At 36.7% G+C, this 21,176-nt stretch overlaps 1 protein-coding gene across 2 annotated transcripts; it reads right to left on the reverse strand.

The window, feature by feature from the left end:
• Nucleotides 1-2,350: 2,350 nt before the first annotated feature.
• Nucleotides 2,351-21,151, reverse strand: Cnot7 (CCR4-NOT transcription complex subunit 7). 2 transcript variants are annotated; one of them, XM_051169368.1, is made up of 7 exons: nt 20,941-21,151; nt 19,388-19,599; nt 17,243-17,436; nt 10,484-10,645; nt 7,599-7,743; nt 4,708-4,818; nt 2,351-3,052 (listed from the first exon to the last, which is right to left on the reverse strand). In XM_051169368.1, exons 2-7 carry the CDS (start codon nt 19,502-19,504, stop codon nt 2,924-2,926), a joined length of 858 nt encoding a protein of 285 aa, XP_051025325.1. In that variant the 5' UTR covers nt 19,505-19,599; nt 20,941-21,151; the 3' UTR covers nt 2,351-2,923. The 2 variants fall into 2 exon arrangements, with proteins under 2 accessions (XP_051025325.1, XP_051025326.1); XM_051169369.1 differs by lacking the exon at nt 20,941-21,151 and adding an exon at nt 20,511-20,738.
• Nucleotides 21,152-21,176: the final 25 nt, after the last annotated feature.

The following is a 21,176-nucleotide window of genomic DNA, read 5'->3' on the forward strand; positions in this document are numbered from 1 at the left end:
TTCTTTTGGTTTTGCTAGTGTGGAATTATTTCCTGTTTTCTTGGGTTTAGTTAATCTCCTTGAGTTGTAGTTTTCCTTCTAGTATCTTCTGTAGGGCTGGATTCGTGGATATTGCTTAAATTTGGTTGTCATGAAATATCTTGTTTCTCCATCTACAGTGATGGAAATTTTATAGTAGTCTTGGCTGGCATTGTGGTCTCTTACAGACTGCAGGATATCTGTCCAGGCTCTTCTGGTTTTTAACATCAGTTGAGAAGTTGGGTGTAATTCTAATAGGTCTCCCTTTACATGTTACTGGGCCATTATCCCTTGTGGTTTATTATACGCTGCAGGATTTTTGTTGTTGTTCAATCTACTTAAGTGTTTTGATATTTTCTTGTACATTTATCATCATCTCTTTGCATTAAGGACATTTTCTTCTATGATCTTGTTGAAGATATTTTCTTGGCCTTTGAGCTGAGAATCTTTTTTTTCCTTTTTTAAAAAATTAATGTATTCTTGTTACATCTCAATGGTTATCCCATCCCTTGTATCCTCCCATTTTCCTCTTATTCCCCTCCCCTATGACTGTTCTTACTCTCCTGTCCTTTCTAGAGGTTACAGTGGGTGCAAACCTCATAATCCTCCCATCATCTCCCAGTTCCTAGGTGTTGCTGAAGTTCCTGGGGAGACATAACCATTTTACCCATCCTCCTAGGGTTCCAAGGACAAAGGCATGATTCTGCTCACCTTCACCCTGAACAAACAGATTTGAGTTTCCTTACATAGCATAGGTGCGGGCTAGGTACAGTGTATGGATACTCCTCCCTGCCAAGTTTTAAGTAAGTAGAAAGCCTTTATCAAGAAGGGAGGGCTTCCCCTTCCTGCATACATTGAAGTTCCAGGCCTATATTCTCTAGCCTTTCCTAAGCATGTGCAATTAAGGAAGATCTATGTATAATGGTATAGAAGAGCTGGATGCTCAAGTGAGGGTATTGTGACCCTCCCCACCCTTCCTTCATGGGGTGTAGTCAGTCATAAAGCCCACTTGTGAAGATCTTTTTGCAAGGGGGTGCAGCTGAACTCCCTAAGATAGTGAATACCTAACTCAGAGAATAGTTACAACAGTAGGATTACAGATGTGAGCTTTCATACCCAGAAATTCCTAATTATTCACTTCAGGTACTTATAAATGGCAAAAACAAAACAACCCCCACCCCCAAAATAAAAACACCTCACAGTTGATGTACTCAGGATGCTTTGATTTATGCAGACCCCAGATTGGAGAACTGGCCTATGGACCAGCTCTCCTTCCTGGAACTATCAACATCAATAAAAAACCAGAATGATCGTTTGAAAAAAATAAAAACAAAATAAAAATTACCTACAGCTAGAGAAGCATGACTACCAAGTCCTGTTACCCAAAGTAAATAGCTCAAGCATTAAACATTCTAAATAAGTGTTTCAAAAACAAAAATCACCAGTCACCAATATATAAGAAATCATTTCTGAAGCCTTTATTTACAAAAGCTTTAAAAACAAATAATACCCTCTGTTTTGCAAATAATGTTTAGTTTAAAAAGGACCGCCCAGTTACAGCATTTTAGTATCATGAATATAGAATGTACAAGGGAAACGAACTGTCGCTGACACTTGGAGACTTGCTAATATTATTGGTTGAAGTGTAGATAACACACATTACAAGTTGTAGTCCATCACTTCAGGGTAGTTAATGATCACCAAAATCTTCCAACACATGCTCTGGTCTGGTCACATATTCTGCATGGCTAAATATTTCACAGTCTCTTGTCAATATATATAAAATAGATTGCAAAGATATACACAAAAAAATAAACAAGCATTACACTCCTCGGGTAATTTTATTAGATGTGTGTGTGTGTATTTATATATATATATATATATACTTTGCATTTTGTTGTTTTGCACCAAATCTCTCCATTATTTATTTTTGTAGCATCTATGAAATCACATTTTTTTGTTTTTTTAATTTGATATAAAATGTACCTAAAGATTTATTATCTTTGGACTTTAGTGAAATTGATTTGTATAGTCAACAAATCAAGAACATCATAAATATACCTATAAAATAAAACAATAAGGGTAAAAGTGAGCTGATTAAGGGAAGCGTTGCTGTCACAAAACTGTAGTTCTAACATCTTGAACGCCAGCTTTCTGGCAGATAGTAAATATCCAATCACAAGGGCTTCTTCCTGAAGGGTGTAAAGCTGGTTTGATATTCTTCAGTCACAGAGCAGCCTATGCATGCCAATTAGAAACCAACAGACACGAGATGTGCTTGGAAGGTTAGACACTACACACAGAAACAATAGCCAGTAGTTCCTTTTCTTTCTCTGTTAGTCCTGTTGAATCAACAATTTGTACAATGCATGTGCTGTACTCTGAATGTCAAAAACAAGCAAATACTGTAAAAAGGTGGCAGATGCTCATTTTTCTAGCTAAGAGCAAGAAAAAGTACAATTTCTGATAAAATAGAGGATTGAAATCACTCTCTAAAGTGCAAACTTGATGGTCCACAATCTTAAATACCTATAAGTACTGTAGAATAGAAGGAGAGGCATGGAACAGGGAAATAAATTACAGTCAATGCTAGTTAATTTAGGAAAAGGGAAAAACAGAACCAAGCTCAAGTAGGCAAAGTTTATCAAATTATCCAGTAATGTAGCTTTGTCACACAAGCTTGATAAGAAGTATATTAAATTAAGGCCAGATTTAACCTGAATGTACTTTTATTTATTAAGACCACAGCTAGGAAAGACCATATTTAGTACTGAAAGCAGAAAAGAAGGGCTACAAAAGGAGGGGGAGGTATTGCCTATTATTTAAGGGATTCAACCAGAGATAAAACCTATATACAAGCATGTGTGTAACTCGTATAAAATAAAAATAAGAAGACTATTTCCTGTCATGACTGCTTGCTGGCTTCCTCTTCATATGCATTCCCTGTGCCGTTCTGTACATAGGATGAACCAGAACCTAAGCCATATAAATGACCACAGTATTTGGCATCATCAATGTGATCTTCAAAGAACATCTGAAAAGAAATTTTGCAAGAAAAAAAAAAATCATTTAAGTTTCTCTCCCCCCCCCCCACCCCTCCTTTTTTGTTTTTTGAGATAGGGTTTCTCTGTATAGCCCTGGCTGACCTGGACTTGCTCTGTAGGCCTGGTTGGCCTGTCTCTGCCTCCCAAGTGTTGGGATTACAGGCATGCACCAACTCGTGCCAGACTGCAGTTCATATCTCAACACTAATTGCTAGTAACTAGGTATAACAACTCTTTTCTGTAATGTTCCTTTGAGGACATATACTGCATATTTAACAAATAAGACTGACTGAAGTCCTTAACTACAGGCCTAATGGATACTTTTTAAAAAGCATAAATCTGTCTTTCTCATTAACATTCACACCATTTTAACGAGAATTTATGAGCATGGAAACATAGTGGAGACTTTATTAATTTAACAAACTGAAAAAGAAGGCAGGAAATAACGGCAGAAGGGGAAGGGAGGCTGCATGATGTTAACTTGTTTTCAGTCTATGTGCAAGGCTGAATTGACTAAAACTAACCAAATCCTAAACATGTTATGGGCTGTAAACATCTGAACATTCTCACTACGTTACTGTCCTTGAAGAAGCCAAGAAAAATATAGATAACAAATTGGTGCCAGAAATCCACCATTAGCTAACTATTAAGGCATTGTGAAAATGAAAATGCAAAAGGTGGTTCTATATTGAAGCTAAACAAACTATTTTCTTGCCATGAGTGGACAATTCAAGTAACTTCTGAATCAATACTACCTGGCAAAACACATTAAATGCTTTCTAGAATTAGCATGCTTCTATCAACAGAACATACTCAAAATAATTCCACAGCAAATTTTTGAAAAAGAAAAATGCTTCTGTAGGCAAATATATACATATATATAATGTGTGTGTGTGTCTGTGTCAGTGTATCTCCATCCTATTTTGGTTTGGTAAAATTAAAAAAAAATTACCACCAATGAGGTAACTACAATACTTATCATCTAATTATATACACTAAAAACAGACTCAGCTTTACTAAACATCATCCTTCCACTTCTAACAATTTCATACCTGAAGTACTTAACAGGAGAATTCCTGATATAGTTTTGATTCAACTATGTATCAAACTTCAGCTTTATTTAGTATCTTATAATTCAAAAACCCTTTAAGACTTAGTAAAAACTTTAAGTTCTCCTTTATAAAAGCTTCAAAGCAACTAAGAATGACATGAGCAAGGTATAATTGAGGAAAATCTGATACAAATTCCCTGACTTAGAAGGGCACTTATGGGTCTAAGAAAGGCCTCTAGAGTTCTCACCAGTATCATCTGAGCTTAGATAAAGGTACTAGCATCTGATCTGTTTGCTCATCTGAAAGGTAACATGTTCATACGTACATGATTTCTATAATCACAAAACTTCTTGTAACTCTATAAATACCATCTTTCATGTATAGTAAACAAAATGCTCTTTATTCTATTTCCTTTTGAATTACATTTCAGGAGGACTTACTTAACACTTTTGTTCAAATATGGTGGATGTAACTTACATAGTACTTCTATTTCTATCTTCACTTAGTAGGTTCTTAATGCCCAAAACTTTTGTCATCAGACTTTTAATGTTCTCTACCTAACAAACAAGAAAAAGGCACTGATGTCTTCATACTTCTCTCATTTTGAAAAAGGCCATTCCTGTAAGCAGTGAGTCAGATCCTGCCTGGTGCTGAGGTCCTATCCGCTCCAGCTCCAACTGTTCAGCAACTTCCTGTAATCCACCCTAGAAAAAAGAAAGGCTGCTTGTCAAATGGAAAAGACTTTGAGACTTAAATTAACAATCATAAATTTAGACACTGACAAAAAAAAAAAGAATGAATTTTTAATATGTAATGACAGTCTTGTAAAGATGGTAAGGGGGTTGATAAAAATTAAATTCCTCATACATCTGTGGAATTTAAAGATCTTTTTACCAGAAAATAAAATTCTAGTAGGAAATTTTTATCTTAATTATACATTTTAAGGCATGTGACAGACAAAATAATTTTGAAAGCTATGGAGGATAAGTAGGTCATATTGAGGCTAACAGTAATCAGCCACACTCAGTGTAATGAGCTGCCAAATCGTTTAAAAGTTCAGTATCAAGTATAGGCATTTTCTTTAAAATATCTACCTATCCATTAAATTGTTTAAAATAAGACATCTGAGTGTTCAGATCACTGTCATTCTACTACATAACTATAGTTTTCTCAACTAAGAAGAGAATTTCACAAATATGAACTTTTTAGAATGGTTTGCTATGATCTGCTTATATTAATATAGCTAGGGCTGAGAAAATGAGTATGAAAGGAAAACAGAGAGAAGAAATAAAAGATGGACAGAAGCAGACTCTAACAAACAATGAGCTTCCTCAAGTTATAAAACCTTTACTAACAATACAGACCTTTGCATCCTAGCTTGATAGGTCCTTGCGCAGCAACTGTTTCTGTGCTAAAACATCATGTGCCCTATGTATCACTTGCAGCTGCTTCTAACAGAGGAACAGACTAGAAACGAATGAACGACATCTAGCCACTAACAAACTTTTTAAAGTAAGCAGCTCACACAACACACATGATATTTTTATACATTTCTGAATATATGGAGTAAAACTTTACTACTGTTTCTGAAAACTATTATTGCACCAAGCTGTGAAGAAAACCAAACAAAACAAAAAACCCAAAACCAAACCAAAAGACAAAATTAAAAAACCACCCAGAGCCAGATCAAGACATGGGAGCCTTGGATTCTCAACATGCCAGACACCTATCTGTATGAGTAGTCAAATATTTTGCTGGTAGCTCACTTATGAAGAGACTCCTTAAATGACACAGAATTCAGTTACTTTCAGCTGGCAGTCATAAAATAATCTTTCTTAAAACTTTTCCTAGTTATATGCACCGCATCTACATAGGAGGCAAATAACCTGTGTATGCCCTACAATTCTCAGCTCGTTTGCTGAAATCAAAGCTCCCACATGCATTCCTCTATTCCTGCTTAAGAAGAATTCAAAGTCCTTACCATCTCTAAAAGTATAACTATTTTTACATTTCTAAAAGTAGATAGGGAAAACTTGACCAACCTTGGTTTTATTGAAGGGGCAATACTGACTATAAAAAAACCACAGTACCTAAATACATTTGTTTCCTCAGTTATAACTTAAACATCACACCAAAACCCAGCAACTAAAAACCCACTCACTGTATTGCCAGGGATCTGTGCCAACTCAGTTGAATTTGCTCTTAAGCCGAAGGAGTACTTTTCTTTAACCAGGAAACGTGTTTTGATAAAATTAATGTTCAAAGGTTAAAAATACATGGTTACACATGTTAAGTAGTATCAGAACAAGCTCCTCTCTAGGTAGAACCTACACATTTACTAGAGCACTTACGTCTAGTCAGTTTTACTTAATGTAATTAAATCACAAGAACATCATATTTCAACAACAAAGAAGAGAGAGTCTCTGATCAGGATAATCTGAACTATTAGAACACTCTTGAATGTTTCTGCCTGCTGCTGGTTGACCTCAATCTGCATCTTTATGACAATTCTGCCTGCTGGGAGTATGAGCACCTCTGTAATGGGCGCAGTTAGTATGCTACACCTCACACTTCCAATTCAGTTCATCTGAAACGTTTCAATCTGGCAGCAATAATAAAAATCTGGCCTGTAGCTTGACTTTTGTTAAAAATTTATTCTCGGAGCTAAGAGCACTTAACTGCTGTTGTGGAGACCCAGGTTCAGTTCCCAGCACCCACTGAGTGGCTCACTACATATAACTCCAATTCCTGAGGGATGTGACACCCTCTTCTAACCTCTGTCACCTCTTTAAAAAAAAAAAGCCACCTTATTCTGGACTGGAAAGATGGCTCAGCAGAAAAGAGCACTTGCTGTTTTTGTAGAGGACCCAGGTTCAATCCCAGCTCTCACATGGGGGTCCACAACCATCCTTAACTACATTTTAAGGGATCAGATGGCCTCTTCTGACCTCCTCGGACATCAGGCACACACTTGGTGCACAGATACACATGCAGGCAAGATACTCTCATATATATATATAATAAAATAAAATAAAATAAACAAAAACCAAACAAACACAAATCAAAATCAATAAAATCTGCTAAGACAGATATTGCAGCTATGAAGAGGGATTGTCTATACATTATTATTTCTGTTTAGAGCAGGACCAGATAATTTAACTGCATTTTAACATAATGTTTTAACATGGCTTAAGATATTCAGGCCTATGATATTATGTAAGTTACTTGGTTTCAATCAGTGGTTCTCCATCTTTCTAATGCTGTGACCCTTCAGTACAATTCTTTGTGTTGTGGTGTGCCCCAAACATAAAATTATTTTCGTTGCTTTGCAACTGTAATTTTGCAACTGTTAGGAAATGTAATGTAAACATCTGTGTTTTCCAATGGCCTTAGGCTACCGCTGTGAAAGGGCTGTTCAACCCCAGGCTGAGAATCGCTGCACTAATTAATGTGCTGGTTCCAGACAAGTCATTTGAAGCCTTACTTTGAGATTTTTGCAGCTCTTCATGAGGTACTTCACATCATAAATAACAGGAAAAAATAATCGAAGGATCTCAAAGAAATCAAGTTCTTCTTCAGGCAAGTTAGAGTTCGTCAGGATTTTGATTAAATAGCCAAAGTCATAACCACTAATAAAATGATTAAAAGAATACAAAAAAGAAATACATCAATACCATACAATGAAGTTAGTTTTTCAGATACAAAGTTAAACAAGTCATGCTATAGGCAAAAGGAACAACAAAAATGTGCACACAGGAGCAAGAAAGAGAGCCCCACTCACAACTGCAATGCAGAAATGCTGTCAGTTTATAGACCAGTGATGGCTCAGAGAATTATTAATTCACCTCTACAGTCACCAAAATAACATTTTTCTGATACTTAAGAAAATTCTGGCAGGGAGATGCTATTCCAACATAAAGTATGTGAGTTTGATCCCTAGCACCAAAGTAAAAGTTGGGTGTTATGTCAGTGCCACACACATCCAAGTGCAAACCTCCAAAAGATAGGTTCAGTAAGGTCGCTGCCAGGATGAACAAAAACGTTAGAGCTAGCAAGACTTACATTTCAAAGGCAAAAATCGTGTACAATCTTGTCACCATTTATAAGATGATGACACTTCCCAATTCCAAGTACATCCCTAACAGAGTATTTAACTTTCCTTGTGACTTTATCAGCATGTTTCTACCTCAGTATAACTCTCCAAGAGATACTTTCAATGGAGAAGTTAAGCATGAAAGGTAGGCACTAAGGGAAAGTGAGAATTGTTTTTCTTACATGATACAAGACCACCTCGTGCTGCCTCAAATCCACATCCTTATCACTACTTTTTCTACAGCTGCTTAACTCCTTCCACTATTCCACTCCTTGGACGCTATTTTCTAGTAAGGGCCAGTGACAGCAAGCCTTCCTGAAGAGCACAATTCCCAGATATCTCTCTATATATAGCACAAATGTTTGCTGGTACTAACCTTTAAGTACATGGATTTTCTCCACTGGCTTAAAGGACAGTAATCACAGTTATATATTTTTCTTACATATAATTTGAACTCATCTTTGGCAAATGACCTTACCGAACCTATCTTTTGGAGGAGATACAAAATATACTTTTACTTGATGATACTATTTTACTTTTAATTTGAAAGAGGAACAGTTTTACCATGAAAGATCTTTGGCACATGTGCCCAAGAGCAGAAACTTAAATTTGTTATTGGTTGCCAAGGAAGTGACCTTGCCAGTTATCTAAAATATAGCAATATGGCTTTTACTTCTAATAAGATATTATAGTTTAAAATTTATATAAATAGCATTCATTTTTCATAGACCTTTATTATGTAGCTCTGGCTAGGCTTGAATTCAAGAGATCTACCTGCCCCTCTGCCTCCTAAGTACCATGATTGGCAGGACTAATAATAATAATAATAAAGAGTAGATTAGAATAAGAAAAAAATTTTTGATGTTTGATGGAATAATCCTATAGTTTGTTACATATTTAAATATACCATGTTAATCTAGACTAAAACTTGAAGAAAAAAAAAAAACAAACAAACCCTGCTTGGTTTTGCCTATCTTGCTATAATTCTATCCTTCCTACCCACCCCTCAGCCCAACATTACTAGTCATCCATGTGCAATGGTTCTGCTCAAAGCATGAGAGGTGTGCATAGCCCCTTAAAAAAAAAAAAAAAAAAAAAAAAAACAGGGAAGAGCAGATTAAAAGCACAAAGACTTGAGTAACACAGTGCTTGTTTGGTTTGGTTTTTGTTTTATGGTGGGGGAGTTTTTTTTTTGTTGTTTTATTTTTGAGAAAGGGTCTGATTGTGTAGCCCTGACTGGCCTGGAACTATAGACCAGGCTGGCCTTTTAACTCACAGAGTTCCTCCAGAGTGCTGGAGTTGAAGACATGTATTACGATGTCCATTAACATAGTACTTTTTTAAAACTTAAGAAGACAGACAGAAGCCCTTTTATCAAATAAAAAGATTAAAAAGGCCCTTTTAATTAATTTAAAGGACCCTTTTAGCTCCAGAACTGCCAAGTCAGCTGATTTACACCAGAAAACATTTTCTCACACCTGTAAGTTAAGTTGACTTTTATAAAAGTGAATTAACTTGTATAAATCTTCATTAATTATCCAGTTTTATTTTTATAATAATGAAGAATTAAAAGTCATCACGTACAGAGTATATAAAATACTAGATGCTTTAAATAGATTGCAATCAACCCCTGAGAAAAATCTGCAAGGTGTTTTTCCTAAGGATAGCCTTCCCAATCACCTCATCAAAATATAAAAAATGAAGTAAAATTAGAAATCCCCGAAATATCCAGTTTTGGTATTCTTTTTGTTGATCAGTTATTCTTCAAAGAACTTATTATTGTGTAATATGCCACAGTGGAAATTAGGTCATTTAAAAAGAGTTGGTTTACATTCAGCAGAATGGAAACTACACATGGAGGAAATTTTTAGTCTGTTTTGTTCAGTTTTAGAGTCTTACCACAGTGGCTAACACCAGGAAAGTACCACAAAATTTAAAAAAAATGAATGCCTTCCTTTCTATAAACATAAAAACTAAGACTTAAAAATGGTTAAGAACTATGTGTAACACAAATCATCAATGGCTTTGCCATATTCTAGTTTGTTTATATTGTTTCCACTGGGAAACATGACCTCTCATAGCCTAAAACAAATGCCTTCTTATAAGGTACAATAGACAGCATTGTTCTCAGTGAGGTATAAGACAGACTCATGGAGTTAATTCTTTCTAGAAGTGAGCACAGAGTTACTCATAGTGACTCAAACAGGCATAAGGCAGATAAAGGATAGAAGCACACTGCAATCTGTTTTTGTTGTTGTTTGTTTGTTTGTTTTTACCTATGAAATGATAACCATTTGACCCCTTCACAAAGAACCACTCCTGAAGTCATAAGAAGTTCTGCAAAGTACTGGGTCTCAATTCCTTCCTCCTCGTGCTTTTTAAACTGGATACCAGATGTTGTTAGTAGCTCTATAGAGTCCTGAGCATACATGTCCTCCCTAGCAGGAAAAAAGAGAAAAAAATGTTCAAAGATACCATTACCCTAAACAGTTGTTCTCCCACCTGTACCTAGTAAGTACAGAAATAAGATAAAGGATTACTTTCTGTCCAACTACTCAAATGTTTCATAACTATCAAGAAAAAATGAAATTAAAAGTATCCAAAAAGAAAACGATTATTCAAAATAGTCCAATGGTGAGTTTTTAACCTTTACCACCAACTCAATTTCATTAGCTTCTGTACATTATGTAAACTTCACTGGGCTTACAAAGGGTCTTTTACTCACCAGAGGCTACCTCAGACATGTTCTTTTCAGGGGCTCTCAGGTTCTGCAGCTATTTAGTGCTGCCAGATGGAGCTGTAGCCACAGCTATGAGGGACTATGCACACCTCTCATGCTTTCAGCAGAACCAGGAAGGAGACACCAAGTGGCAAACATCTCTTGTAGCTGAGTTAAACTACATTCCATCTTAAAGAAAAAGGAAATGCCTCCTCTCACAAATGAGGAGCCTTTCAGTGGCTCTAATAAGCAGTGAACTGATCAGAATTAAGGACTTAGTTATGACAGCAGAGTCTTCTTCTACCAATTGCATACTTTCTTAGAGGCTAACAATCCTAGACTACCTTCTAAAACCAAGCCAGGAAGCCTAACTATAAACCAGCCCTTCATAATTTTATTCATACCAGAGAAAAAGCCACCTCTAATTTACAAGCACAAATATGTTGAGTATTCAAAAGATTAAATTTTAAAAATGAGGATTCATGAAAAAGTATCTTTTTACCATTTATTTTAATTTACTTCTTTACCCTTAACACTGGTTTCTACCATTAGCAAAATAAAATTTCTATGAAAGACTTTAATAAAACGAACAAAACCAAAATAAATGTTTGACCAAATATATTTTTGTAGCTTATTCTCTGGGAATCAATTTCTGAGGTCACTTATAGTTCCCAGACTATCAGGAACTAAATAACAAAGCTAAGAACTGAAATGTCTAAAATCAGAGATGAACCACAATCATCACTTTACATCATGGTTTCTCTTGGAAAATCCTGTAGGAAAAATATCAGAATAAATTCAATGCAGTTTTCCCCCCAGTTAAATAATCAATATTTTGTTATATTAAACATGTCTCTTTGATGAGAATCTCACCATCAGGTCCATGGGCTCACACTGAAGCATATTTTAACAAATAAATCCAACCAGGAATACAGCAAGCTGTTCTCTAGGCTCATGTTACTTTTGGCCACATGCTCAACTTATTTATTATGTTCAACATTAAATAACCATTATCAAGTTAAATAAAACATAAAAGAGGCAGGACAGTGATTCTTGTATTTCAGTCATTATTTCCCAAACTTGCTCAGTGATAATAATCACCAGGGGAACTTACCAAAAATATGGATTCCCAGGTCCCAATGCAGTCCCAGACCTACTGAATCACAGCTCCCAGGTGAGAGACTGGGAGGGAGTACCTCGGGTGTTTTATAAAGTGAGACTGGCACACAAAGACACATGTACAGTCCCTTTCTCTCTCTTCTGCAGAGTTCATGGAGCTTAGTCTAAGTTCCGCAGAAACGAGTCTCTTATAATAAAGATCTCATGCTTTGTAATACCCAATTCATAGCCATCTGGCTGAGGTCCATGTCTAGATAGGATGAAGGAAAATTCTATAGAGATGTGAGTTTCATAGCAATGAGTCACAGTTCCAATCAGTACACTGTCCTTTTCTGATGACACCAATTTTAAAGGTTCTACATTTTGCCTTCTCTACTCACAAATACTCCTAGCCATAAAGGGGAGAATACTAAAACTAATCTTAAAAACTATATTGTTTAGTCAAAATGTAAGTATTTCAGCTGGTGTTGGTTACTACCTGTTAGATCCATTGTTCAGATTATATCTTAAAGATTTAAGTTAGCAAAGTATCTAGTTATGACTGAACCTGAGGGAAGGGCATGTAAAATTTCTAAACATTTCCCAAAAGGCCTAGGTGTGTGGCTATCTTAAGTTAACATCCTAAGATCAACGATCTACCAACTCAGCCATGTAAAAGTAACAAAGTTACTATTTATATAATATGAACAAACGCTACTGTAAGAACTCACACTTCTACACGTGTTCTGATCAATATTAAACTTCTGAATCACCTCCCAGACACAGGGTGGCCTCTTCAAATGTCACTTACTGTTACACACAGACTTTCCTTTACAAGTTAAATTTGCTTTCATGAAAACATAAATTCCAACATATTAAAATTTATGCTAAATATATTTATTTATATTTAAATATAAATAAAGTGGACTGCAGGTAGTCATTCAGATAGTTAGCTACCTTTAGTTTTTAATTAAACTAAAATAAATTAATAACACAAAAATATCCCTAAAATTGCAAATACTATGAAGAAAAAAAAAGTATTCCCTCAAATCAAATTAGCAAGCTATTCAAAATATGCTAATATTTACTATTTTGATATATGAAACAGGACAGGACTTTCCAACTTGCAAAGGAGTATGATGTCCAGAAAATAGTAGCAAGCCCACCTACCTGCTTTTCAATATGCACAGTTAAATGTGCCTAGTTAAAACTTATTTAAATATTCATTCTCTGAATGAATAAATGAAGCTTAATAATGTTTTCATCTTTGGATTTAGATCTGTATTTCCAAAAAGCAACCACAAAATTTCCTAAGAATACTCTATGATTAATGTTATGCCCTGATAAACTCACTAGAAGTTAGAAAAACACCGTAACAAACGCTGGATTATTAAACCATCTAAGAAACCAAGCATCACAGCTTGGCAACAAAGTACAATGCAAAATACCATTGTCTATATACAAGTGAGCCGCCAACTGGGAGATAGTGCTTACTACTGTACCCAACACTGTATAAGACTATACATTGCTGCTCAAAAAAAAGATAAAAATTCAAAATTTAATGTCTCATCTACTGAACACATCTTAGGTCAGGAATCATTAAAGTGTTTTATTAAGGAAATAAAGCAAACACCCTAGTCATCCAACCACAGCAAATGGTTAGATATATTACAGTATATTAAGAAAAAGATCTACTTGAGAGGCAGAGGCTGGCAGATCTCTGAGTTCAAGGCCAGCCTGGTCTACAGAGCAAGTTCCAGGACATCCAGGACTACACAGAGAAACCCTGTCTCAAAAATCAAGAACAATAAAAAAACCCAAACAAAAAACCCAAAATCAAAAAGGTCAAATAAATGATTATTCAGAGCTTTGAGTAACAGTATCACATAGAAATGGGATGTACTTAAAATATATACCAAAAATATAGTAAAAATAGGTACAAAATAACCAGGAGGAAGTGTTGAATAACTAGTGATAGTTGTTTCAACTTTTCAATACTATCCAGCTTTAAAAAGCATGATATTTATGTACACAAAAGAGAAAAAAGTCAGCAAATATGCTTTATAAACTACTGCTTCACACAGTTTCAGTCAAATGTTCTTTCTTTATGTATAAAATACTTATGCTTCAATATAACACCCAGCCCTCATGTTGATAAATACACCCTGGGCAGATGTGTTTACCTCATTAACAACCTTTCATGCCTGAGGAGATAATGAGAAGGCAAGAAAATACTACTAGAAAATACTACAAAGTCAACTGTTTTTAGGCCATATTTACAGTAGTGACCACACCAGCTCACTCCCTAACACTGAAGCTTAGCTCACCATAGCAGCCACTGTGCTCCTTAGTTAAGGCTGTTAAACTCTTTACTGTTAGAAAATTATCAAGCATTGTATAAAGAAAGCAAACTGTCTTAGCCTTAAAACACACATTAATAAAGATATGTTTGCTTACAAGCCCACAATTAGTAATTACAGTGATAAAATATCAAGATGTCTAAAGAAAGTCATTTTTACATAGAAAACATTATTTGTTCCTAAGTGTTTGTTACATTAATACTGACTTAGATATTACAAATTGTATCTTCAGGATTCAGAGAATGTAAATAACACTTATAACTGAAACTTGCAATCAGTGTTCTTCTGATTGCAGGTATTTCTTATATGTATGTGATCTGAAGTATCTATTCAAAGCTTAATGAAATACATACTATAACCATAAATATCTTCCCACAAATCTTTATAGGTACACCTGATAAATAATGATTTGCATTTACTCCTATGATGCTAATGGTAAAACTTGAAAGAACACTGGGAAACCTAGAAGAACCCTGACTTGGGTGAGAATTAAACAAAAATATCACAAGCATAGACAAGAGTGAGGAGAGATGGAAAATGCTGTTATAATGGCTTTGATCAATGTTCATCAGTACCGTAGAGCCTAGCACAGTGAAACAGACTTTGTAGGCATTCAACAAGTCAATTTTCACCATTCTTCATCATGCCTAAGATGCTATTATGTTTTTCACATAAGGCAGTATAACTTTTATCTCCTCAAAGGTTTTTGCTTTGCTTAATATTTTTCTCTATGATGTTCTTAAAATTTTTTAACTAAATTTTTATTTTATTTTTGTGTCTGTGCCTACACATGTCCATCACAGGACACATGTGAAGGTCAGTTCTCTCCTACTATGTGGGTCCTGAGCATGAACTTAGAGCATCAAGCATGGCAGCAGGCACCTATGCACTGAGCCATCTCACCAGCCTTTACACTCTTTTCTTTACCATATCCTATGACACTAGCATTAGTATAAATAGTAGCAAAATTGGCAATAGAACTAGTTTTGTCTGAACAAGAACCAATGCCCCCAAAAAAATCTCAATCCTCCCAAAATAGCCCTACCCCCCCAAAAAAACAAGCACCCAAAAAATGCTGCTCAGAGACTAATAGAAAAGCCATTGCTACAAAAATTACTATCTAGCAAAGGAGATTACCAGTTTTACCAGTGTATACACTGATGTATTAGCTGCTACTCACACACTAAATACCTCAGTTTGAGGGGGAAAAAGGACCTTGAAGAAATATAATAGTAAAAAAGCTAAAGAAAACAGTCATTGTTTGAGGAAAGGATGGAAGGCAAATTTCAATATGTTCCAGAGCTGTAGTTCTTATAAAGCATTATAAGGTTACAGTGAAAACGAGCACTTTTAGCTTTTATAGGGTCTAAGGAGACTACTGTTACTATAGGACTCAACATTAAAATACTATCAGTATTATTTAGAATTAACACAATGCATTTTAAGATACACAACTGCATCTCTGACACTATAACTCTCTAAAATCATCAGTCCTGCTATTCATTAGGTCTTACATGTTAAACAGAACATGTTCAACAAACAATAGTAATGAAGAGCTCTTACATTGACACTAGCATCCATTTTCTTATTGTTTTCTGTTGCTATTTTCCAAACCAGATGTTTGATCACTTTAAACAAATACAGGTTACCAAACAGAAAGGCACCTATATATTGTAACACAGTGCAGAACATATTGTACATTTTATTTCCTTACCTTAACAGAAATAGCATGCCCCTGTCCCCTACTAGGTGCTTACAACCTACAGTTCAGAAATCACATACATGAATTCCACAATAGTTATGAATACGACCCAACACAAAAGTGTAAACTTACTCAAAACATTATATACATATATATTTACAATTTTTAAAGCTCAACTGCATGGATCTTGAGCACGAACTTTGCAAATGACAACACTGTGTTGTAATGTCAAAAGACTGAACTCACCTTCATGCAGTTCCCTCAGCTATCAAGACTACAGTAAGTAATGTAGGACTATCTTAACCAAGGAAACAGGTACACCCAAGATTTCAGTTAGAAATCAGGTTCTACTATATATCTAAGGTTCAATACTTTATATTTCCTGTATGTAGTATAAGAGGTTTTGAGGATTACACGAGAACAGTCATTTCAATAACACGGATTTGAAAATATACCCAACTTTCCAAGAAACTTACTGCATGTGCTAAGTATTTAGAATGCAAAGTATGACTGTGAAAACATTTCTTCACAGGAACAATGACCATCTTAACAAGTCTATAGTGGACTGGGGTTGTAGCTGAAGGGTTCCGGCTTGCTTAGTCAGTACTACCACAGTCGTATGAAAATGTTACAGTTCTAGGTACAGTGGCACATGCTTTTAACTCCAGCACGTGGGAGGGAGGCAGAAGCAACGGACCTCCGGGCATTTGAGGCCAGCACTGTCTATACAGAGATCCAAGCCAGTCTGGGCTATGTAATGAGACCCTGTCTCAAAGAAACAAAACAACAACAACAACAACAAAATGTAATAGTAAAATCAATACCCTAACAGTCATGTCTTAGGAACCCAGGTTTAATCTGCACCTTAAACAATGACAAACACAGCAAAAAATTGTAACAAAAATAGTTTCACAACTTTCCAGAAAAACAGCCGTCGTATTCTAGAAATAATATCTCTATAACTAAAGTCTTTGAAGTTAGAAGTTTTTATTATCTCAATTGCCTCATAATAAGCCTAAGCACGTGAATTTCTGTATTTACTAAATTTCCAGGCAAACAATAGCGAATTCACTTAGAATTTCACTATATTCAAATTCAATCTCTAAAATTACACTAGAAACAAAAAGTTGGGGTTATATATTTATTTCCAACTTACGTCAAATTAAATTTAAAATTAAACTGCCAAGTTGATGTTCCTGGAGGGTATTCTCCTTGCTCATTCATAAATGTCAGTCCTAGCTGAATTATCTTTAATAAGTCTACATTACACCGCAATAGTTGGTACTGATAGTCAGCGTTGCTCCTGAATTCGCCAATGGGCCTTGCAACAACACCTGGAAACTCGGTGTCCTGCAAAATAATTTTAAGATTCTTTATTTACTAAATGGTCATAAAAACAATCGATAAAACTCTCAGAAAATTTTTGACGCAAGCCAGAGAATTCTATCACAATGACATTCTGTATGTTCATACTCAATGGTAAGGCATTCTGTAAGTATGAAGAGCATTACTTATTAGACCCCAAACTTTTATAACTTACATTTTAAATTAATAAATTATTATCCTATACAAATAACTCATGACAAACTCAAGCAAATATTTGCTCCACATCCAAGGAAAAGAAAATCATGAACTCATTCCTAAGGAGTATGAATACGAAACTCTCCTTATAGCATTCCCTTATTAAATTCAAACTAATGAAGGATTGATTAAAAAGTAGAATATATACTGTGCCTAGTACTGTCTGTATTAAGTCACAGAAAGCATGCCAATATTCCCAATCCCTCTTAAAGGCTGTTATTATTCCTGTAATGAAGCTATTCCTTATTATCCAAAATATAAATGACCACTAGACAATTCTACTGCCTAAAAAGAAAATTTCGGCTCCAATAACGGACAAGTGCACCTTTATTGAATGGAATGCTATCTCTGTACAGACATTCCTATAGTAAGCAAGCATCTTGCCCGTTCTTAGAGATGAACTTGTTTGTTTTTAACTTATGATACTAAGAAAATTGTTATTAGTTTAGCATGAGAATTCAAATTAAGGCTAGCCAAAACCAAACCAAACCAAACTAACCAAACAAAAGAAATAGTCAATATGGAACAGTTAAAAAATAATATTCTTGAATTTAGTACAAGCCAATTACTAGATGCTATAAGCATTATGCTAGACTTGAGGGGCACTGGGAATAGATGTGTAAGACATTAAAATACTGCCTTCTAGAGCTAGTAATCATGTAGATCTAGAAAGCAAAAGACTAGCTCTAACAAATACACACAACAAAGCAGAAAGATACTTATTTGAATACCACCTCCAAAGAGTAGAGCTATACAATGACCTAGTGTGTTTCTGGAGCCTTAGCAATGTTTTCCTAAAAGATCTAATTTGGGTTTTGTTTGTTTGGAAAGATGTCCTGGAATTTACTGGCTTCTGAAAGCTTATCTGGAACTGGTATCATGACCTTAGGCTTGCTTAGAACTGAGCTGACATTCTTAGACAGGCTCTAGTGTTCTCCAATTGAATGTATCAGTTTCACAGGATTTAGTCATCAGACAAGTACATTCTGTAACCATGTCCCAGAAGAAAAAGGACAAAGCCTAAATAAATTTCTCATCCTAGCTAAATGAGTGACTCACCTCTGCAGTGTTGGTACTACCCAGCAGCTAAGACTCAGTAGGAACCCAGGGGGTACACCACGGCTTCCTGAAAGCATGCAATCCACAGCAAAGCCTAGACCCTTAAGTCCTCAAAACCACCTGACCAAAGCCGAAATTCTAAAGTACTTCCAACACTTTTATTCAAATGCCCATGACTTAGTCCTCTGTTGATTAATGCAAACAGTAACGAACTCAACTTGTCAGGTTACAACTTGTTTCTGATGGGCTTTACAGCAGGAAATTTTTTCATGAATAAATTAATCCCTAAATATCAACGTAAAAGGTTTAGTTCAAGGTTTTTAAATCTCACTTCAGAGCCTGGGAAGACAGTTCATTTGGTAAAGTACTTGTCATGCAAGTGTGAGGACTGGAGTTTGATCCCTAGAATCTATGCTTAAAAAGTGCATAGTCCATGTGCCTGTAATTTAAGTGCTTGGAAAGCAGGGACAGGTGGATCCCTGGGGCTTCCTGGCCAGTCAGCCTTGCTTAATCAGCAAGCTGGGGCCCAGGCCAGTGAAAGAACAAGTCAGTCAGTAGGTCTCCCCTCCCTCCTCTCTCCTCCTCCTTCTCCCCCCCCCACACTCACACACTTCCCATTTCACCCTTAAAAGGCATTTTAAAGATTTAGTCATGTGCATACCATAGCAACATAATTATATTTTCGGATAACTTGACGAATTTTCTTCATCTCTTCATCCAGGTTACAAGCCCAAACTTCACAAATTCTTTGGCTATGATCTACAGTTGCTGCTGGCATAGTGACAGCAGAAGGTGTCTAGATGCCAAGCATCAAAATGTTATACTTGATTGAAGATTTGTTTCATAAAAATACTTTACCCTTTACTTGTGTACCTGTTGAAATAAAAACCAACTATATCATGAATGCGAATTATAAAATTGGACTGGTATAAGCCTAAGGTTGCTTATTCAAAGTTCATGGTTCATAACAAAATTACTTTTCTTATGGTACACAGCTAATATATAGAGAATAAAAGCACCACAACTCCAATTTCCCATTTGGATATAAATTTCACTAAGATCTGCTCCCAGTTCAATTCACGACACACAAAACTATGATCCATTTCAAGCTAAAAAAATAAAATAAAATAAACAAAAATCAAGAGTTTCATAAGAAAAGTAGTGCTTGCTTTTATTTTTCCAACAAAACATTTAAAATCTTACTTGATTAAAAAACTCTGCAATCGCAATATTGTTGCTCATTCAAACCAATTACAGGAAAACATCAAGAAAAATTTAGTTGTTCTGAAACAGCATCAGGCAATCTCAGAAATCAAAGTTCATATAGCGGGAGGGAGAAAGAAAGAATGCAATAAAAGGTGTGCCTTGAAAGTTTTCTAATTTCAAAGCAACGGCCATTTCCCCTGATTACCAAAGAGGGGCCTCATGTTTCTGCCATAAACACAAGGTTCACGGTATACAATGGGGAGATGGTACAGACAAGCGGGGACAAACAAACAAAACCCCCAACAAAACAAAGAGTTAAGAGGGTGGCCTCGTGTCCTAAACTCGTGAATGTAATCTGGAGAAATCTCAGAAACCAAAGGTGATACTGGACACGCCTTCTTTCTCATTCTTCTCCTTGCTACCACAAGTACCTACACACACACACACACACACACACACACACACACACACACACTGCAGAAACACTGTAATTTAACACGGCTTTCCTCCACCACCCCCCTCCCTCTCTACTGCGGTCTCGGGGAGCCCCGAAGAAGCACCAAAGGCCTTCTCATTACTGAGGTCGCATGTCATCCGTGGGCTCCCAGAGCAGCGTGAAGAAAGCACAGACGCCCTCATGTCAATGATAACTCTCTTCTCCGGCAGACAGCCAGGGTGGAGGTGCAGAGCGCATTTTCCTCGAGCCAAATGGTCTCCCAAGCACCGCGAAGAGAACCTAGCAGTTCAGAAACAGGCCACCGCCCTCCACTCTCAATTTCCTTCCCACAACGAAGTCCCAGGTACAAAGCGGTGGCGTCATCACTGCGCGCCGCGCTCCTGACAGCCGCCCCCTCGCCGGCCCGTTACCCGCCCCCCTACGTCCCCCCCATCTGCCAGCTCCGTCCGCCACGGCCGCGCTTTAGCGGCCGCCATCGCGCGCCCTCGTAGGTTCCCACTCCCGCCCCTTTATCATTTGCCCCAGCAACGCCCGAGCCCAGCCGGACTTACTCGTGTCTCTGAGCTCGCGCTCCTCCTCCTCCTCCTCGCCATAGAGATAGCACCGGGCGGCGGCGGCAGTGGCGGTACCGGCGGTGGCGGCGGCGGCAGCAGCAGCGTGTGCCCCATAGACACCTCTCGCCCTGCAAAGGGGAAAGGGGAGCTGGAGCTGTGCTCTGCCCGGCGCTGCGACGTCGCTCCTCGCACGTCCCGGCGAGGGCGCGGCATGATGACGCAGGGCGCCGAGT

The sequence above is a fragment of the Acomys russatus genome, chromosome 27 (assembly GCF_903995435.1).
Source record: "Acomys russatus chromosome 27, mAcoRus1.1, whole genome shotgun sequence".
NCBI classification, from domain to species: Eukaryota; Metazoa; Chordata; class Mammalia; order Rodentia; family Muridae; genus Acomys; species Acomys russatus.

Bases quoted from the DNA above. Each gene is read 5' to 3' on its own strand.
- Cnot7 (XM_051169368.1), bottom strand. From the start codon at position 19,504: ATGCCAGCAGCAACTGTAGATCATAGCCAAAGAATTTGTGAAGTTTGG. The intron at 10,646-17,242 runs GTAAGTTGGAAA...TTTTCCTGCTAG, and splicing joins AATTTTAAATTTAATTTGAC to GGAGGACATGTATGCTCAGG. The intron at 7,744-10,483 runs GTAAAAACAAAC...TCATTTTATTAG, and splicing joins AAATGGTTATCATTTCATAG to TGGTTATGACTTTGGCTATT.